This window comes from Sesamum indicum, linkage group LG15 (assembly GCF_000512975.1).
Source record: "Sesamum indicum cultivar Zhongzhi No. 13 linkage group LG15, S_indicum_v1.0, whole genome shotgun sequence".
Taxonomy (NCBI): domain Eukaryota; kingdom Viridiplantae; phylum Streptophyta; class Magnoliopsida; order Lamiales; family Pedaliaceae; genus Sesamum; species Sesamum indicum.
In genome coordinates, this window is record NC_026159.1 from 3,377,572 (window position 1) to 3,381,807 (window position 4,236).

General features: G+C 33.5%; 2 protein-coding genes across 2 annotated transcripts in view; both read left to right on the plus strand.

Moving 5' to 3' along the window:
* The window catches only part of LOC105177759 (B3 domain-containing protein Os08g0324300-like), a 1,442-nt gene extending 1,355 nt beyond the window's left edge, over positions 1-87 (plus strand). The window contains exon 5 of the mRNA XM_011101005.2: positions 57-87. Within this exon, the coding sequence (XP_011099307.1) occupies positions 57-87 (31 nt within the window). The remainder of the gene's footprint in view (positions 1-56) is intronic.
* On the plus strand, positions 1,850-4,232 carry LOC105177702 (B3 domain-containing protein At1g49475-like). Its single transcript, XM_011100937.2, has 5 exons — positions 1,850-2,066; positions 2,161-2,470; positions 2,593-2,708; positions 2,860-3,967; positions 4,052-4,232. The coding sequence occupies exons 1-4, from the start codon at positions 1,998-2,000 to the stop codon at positions 3,103-3,105; spliced, it is 741 nt and encodes a 246-aa protein (XP_011099239.1). The 5' UTR covers positions 1,850-1,997; the 3' UTR covers positions 3,106-3,967; positions 4,052-4,232.

Below are 4,236 nucleotides of genomic sequence, written 5' to 3' on the forward strand. Positions count from 1 at the left end.
TTCAGGAGCTGAAAACATAAAACTACCGCTCCTAGAACTCTGATTCACGATTACAGAAAGATTGATAATCACAAGAAAGTAAAATAGGTAATACAAATGTTGGCAAATCCAGGATCTCTCTAGCGTTCTCTATGTCTAAGTTCAGGTTCAATATCACATTTTGTTGTCTAGGCCAAGAGCTGTCAATTATGGACCAATACAAATAATTATGCATCTTGTGCAATTTGTGGTTACTATCTTAATTAAAACATAATTGTGTATATATTTATTTTAATTGATCTTGCTTCAAGGGGTTGGTAATAAATAGTCTTAATTTGTTGTAACTGACCTTGTTTAAAAAATGAAAAGCGTGTATATTGAATAGCGTTAATTTTTCAAGAATGAAAAATATGGAACATTTTCCAATTTCCTAGACTCTTGACATTTGTCGGCCATTTATTTGATGATAAAATATGTATTAAACTATCAATTAAATTAACTATTTGTACGTGGAATTAATTTAATTAGTTATAAAATATAAAAAAGTATTATAATTGATAATTAATATATTATAGGACACTTATCATTATTTAATTGGGTGAAAAATTAATTTGCCTACAATCATTATTAAGTGATTTCATAGTTGGTTTAATTATACTAGTTTTATATTAGTAAGTCTGAACAAGAAGTTTTTAATAGAACTTTCATGTATATTAAAAAGATCAGAGGTAAAACTAAAAATAAACTATATCATATTAAAGTCCAAAGGCCACAAAACATAATCTTTCATAATACAGCTTCGCACTTTAGACAAATATTGTGAAACATGTTACTGCTACTGGAAACCAGTCCTCACGACTCCGACGTGATTTGATTTGGTAAGTACACAAGTCAGCAAAGCTGATAGGTAGTGGGGAAAAGTACTGAAACAGCTCTTTCAGGCTTTTATTGTGTGTCTCTGTTTCTGCCAAATAATCAGTGTACTTGGAACTAGCTTATGACTATCTAATGGAAACCATAAGTTTATTGTTAATTTCAAATAAAATTAATAGTTGTATTTTTTTATTAATTTAATATTGTTATCGATATCATATTTATATTATTAATTTATAAAATTAACTATTGAAAAAGACCATATATGTCCATAAATATATAATTGAGACGACAATAATAAAAAAACTACTCCTAACAACAAATCATATAAATAAATATATTTTGAGTTTTATCAACATTTCAAAAATTAAAAAAAGCTAATAATAAAAAGGGTTAACTATTTAATATCGCTGATGTTTGTCAAACAAATAAGTCTATTCATTAATCAAATTAACCGAATTTATTGATATTAAAAAAATTAGATAAAAATTTTATATTTATTTCGATTAACTTATTACTGATTTATTATATGTGAAATATTTTTTTATGATCAAATAACATCTATACATATTCATATGTTAATACACATGAAAATATATACTTTTATCATTATAAGGGTTATTTATAAAAAAAAAATTATTTGATTTGCACTAAATTAGTAATAAATTAATTAACAAAAATATCAATTTTTATTTATTTATTTATTTATATCAATTAATTCAATAAATTTTAACTAATAAAAAATTTATTTATCATAGAGGAAGATAGATCAAAATATTAAACATAATTTTTTAAATTATAAAAAATTTAGGTGTAATTGAGATGAGGCGAGTGTAATTAAATGAAACCACACAAACTTTAAAAGCTATGAACTGTCCTCTGACAGGGCCACCCACTAAAGGTTGTCTGAGTCAGATCTCATCCTCCGGACAAAAAATGTTAACTTAAATAAAAAATATATATATTAAATTTCAGGGATACGATAAAATAAGAAAAAATGAAAGTAATTTCAGCCTTCCCATAAATTTTCCCTGTAGCTAAAGGGCACTTAAGTCGCACATTTTCCACCTACCTTCTCATCATCAAACAGCAAAATTGAACACCATCTTTGTCCCTCAAAGCCCATCAAATCCCATTTCATCACCATGGGGAGGAAGCCAAAAGCAAAGCCTTCATTCTTCAAAGTTCTCATCAAAGACTTCGCTCAAAAACTCGTAAGTCAGAACATTATTGTATGATCCATCATGGAATTTATTTCTGAAATTTCATGTTTGTTTGACAATGTATATAAATGATTGTTTGTTGCAGAACCTGCCGCCTGTTTTTGTGCAGAAATACGGCCGAATGCTGCCTGGAACAGCTGAGCTCAGAACCAGTTTCGGAGAAACCTGGAGTGTGAAGCTTGAGATAGAAGACGAGAAATACTGCTTTACGGGGGGCTGGAGTAAATTTGTAAAAGATGCGGAACTGGAAGTGGGGGAATTTCTGGTTTTCTGGTTTAACATTGGTAAATCCACCTTTGATGTTTCAGTATACGGAATCAATGGCTGCGAAAAAGAAATTTCAAGCAGGAATAATACCTTGACAGAGGACTCGGATGCTGAACTACGCAATGACGGTAAATCCCTTAGTTTTATTACTGAAATCGCGAATTCTCGACTCCAGAAATTCTTAGCAATGAGTGAAGAAAACTTGTTTGCATCTAACTCCATTATGTTCTTGTAACTTTGATGAAAACAGATGCTAATAAGAAACAACCAAGAACTGGCGTTTGCCAGACTGAAGCTGGAGGGAGTGGCATCACGACGAACCCAAGATTCGAAGTAGTTCTGACTCAAAGCCGGAAATTAAGACCAGTAAATAAATTCCTAACTATTGTCCTGTCCTATATATTCACGACTCTTACTCTCCTCCAGTTCTTTTTCGGCATATGTTTGTCCTCTATTTCAAAGCATCCGTGTCTTTGTAAGTAGTTGAGGGATCTCATACATGCTTTTCCAACTTCAGTCGCTCCGTAAGGGATTCGCCGAGGCCGCTTGTTTAATTGGGAAAAAAGCTGTGGTGCTGGAGTACCCGCCCAAGGATCGATATTGGCCGGTCCTCCTGGATAGCAAGTCGCTGCGCCATTTTAGGCTTGACTTTGCTGCGGGCTGGCTGGAATTCCGTAGAGAAAATGATTTACGGCTGGGAAAGACCTACTCATTTGAGTTTAATCCTACCAAGAATGTGATTCAAGTTAGGGAGTTGAAATAGAAGAGGACTTGCTAGTACTCTGTTGTTAGTATGAATTTATGTTTGAATTGATGCTTTCCCAATGTACGTGCATTGTCCCTATGTATGTATGTAAAGCATGCACTTAAGCGAAGTCGTTGTATCATCTACCAACCTTGTATGGAATCAACAATTGTCTGTCAATAATAATATGGTTAGACCATTAATAATATGATGATCATTAAAATCTATTATTCCAAAAAAGAAAGAAAAAAGAAATTGTACAACATCAATTGTTTCTTATGTTCTGAAACTAAATCAGACATAAACGTCCGGCGTATGACTTGCAGAAATCTTACCCACTCTGCGACACGTTGATTCAATTTTCAACTGTATAATAGATATCAAACATGGCGTGCATTGATTATATTTAGGTTCATTATTATGGTTATGGTCCGGTTTACTTGTCAAGAGGTCGTTCATTCTTTTCAGGGTCACAAGTCACGAGCCTATTCTTCAGTCAGGAACTAAAAAGGACAGGATGCAGAGTAATAAAGTTACTAGTGTTGAGCAAGAATAGTGTTGCAGAATCCCTGGTGGATCCCCACTAGGGATCCTGTTGGATTTCTGCATCAGTAGTGAAATTCGTCAATTAGTGCATTGATGAGAGAATCTATTCCCCACGGATATGAATCTTATTGGTCTTGCCAACGGTGCCTCCTGGATTAGCGAGAAAGAAGTTCTGTCAATCCAGGAAACATAGCCTGATTTATAAAATGTGGTCATAGGCTAGTTCAGCGGCCAGATTCGCGTTGTTTTCCTGGGAAATTCCATGGGGAAGAACTCAGAAACCAGGGCTTCTTTCTACAAGTTCTTGAACAACGATGACTTCAATTCTAGGCTCGTAAGTTCTTGATAATGGAATGATCTTTTTCTTTGTATGTTTTTAGATACTAAAGCTAATTCGATGTTGATAATACTTGTGCAGCGAATTCCGCCTGATTTTATGAGAAATTATGGAGAGATTTTGCCTCGGAAGACCACACTGAGAACTGATGAACCTGGAAAATCATGGAGGGTTAGAATAGAACAACTGGGGCAACGCCACTTCTTCACCCAAGGATGGGCCGAATTCGCTAAAGATGTTGATCTGAAATTTCGGGAATTTGTGCT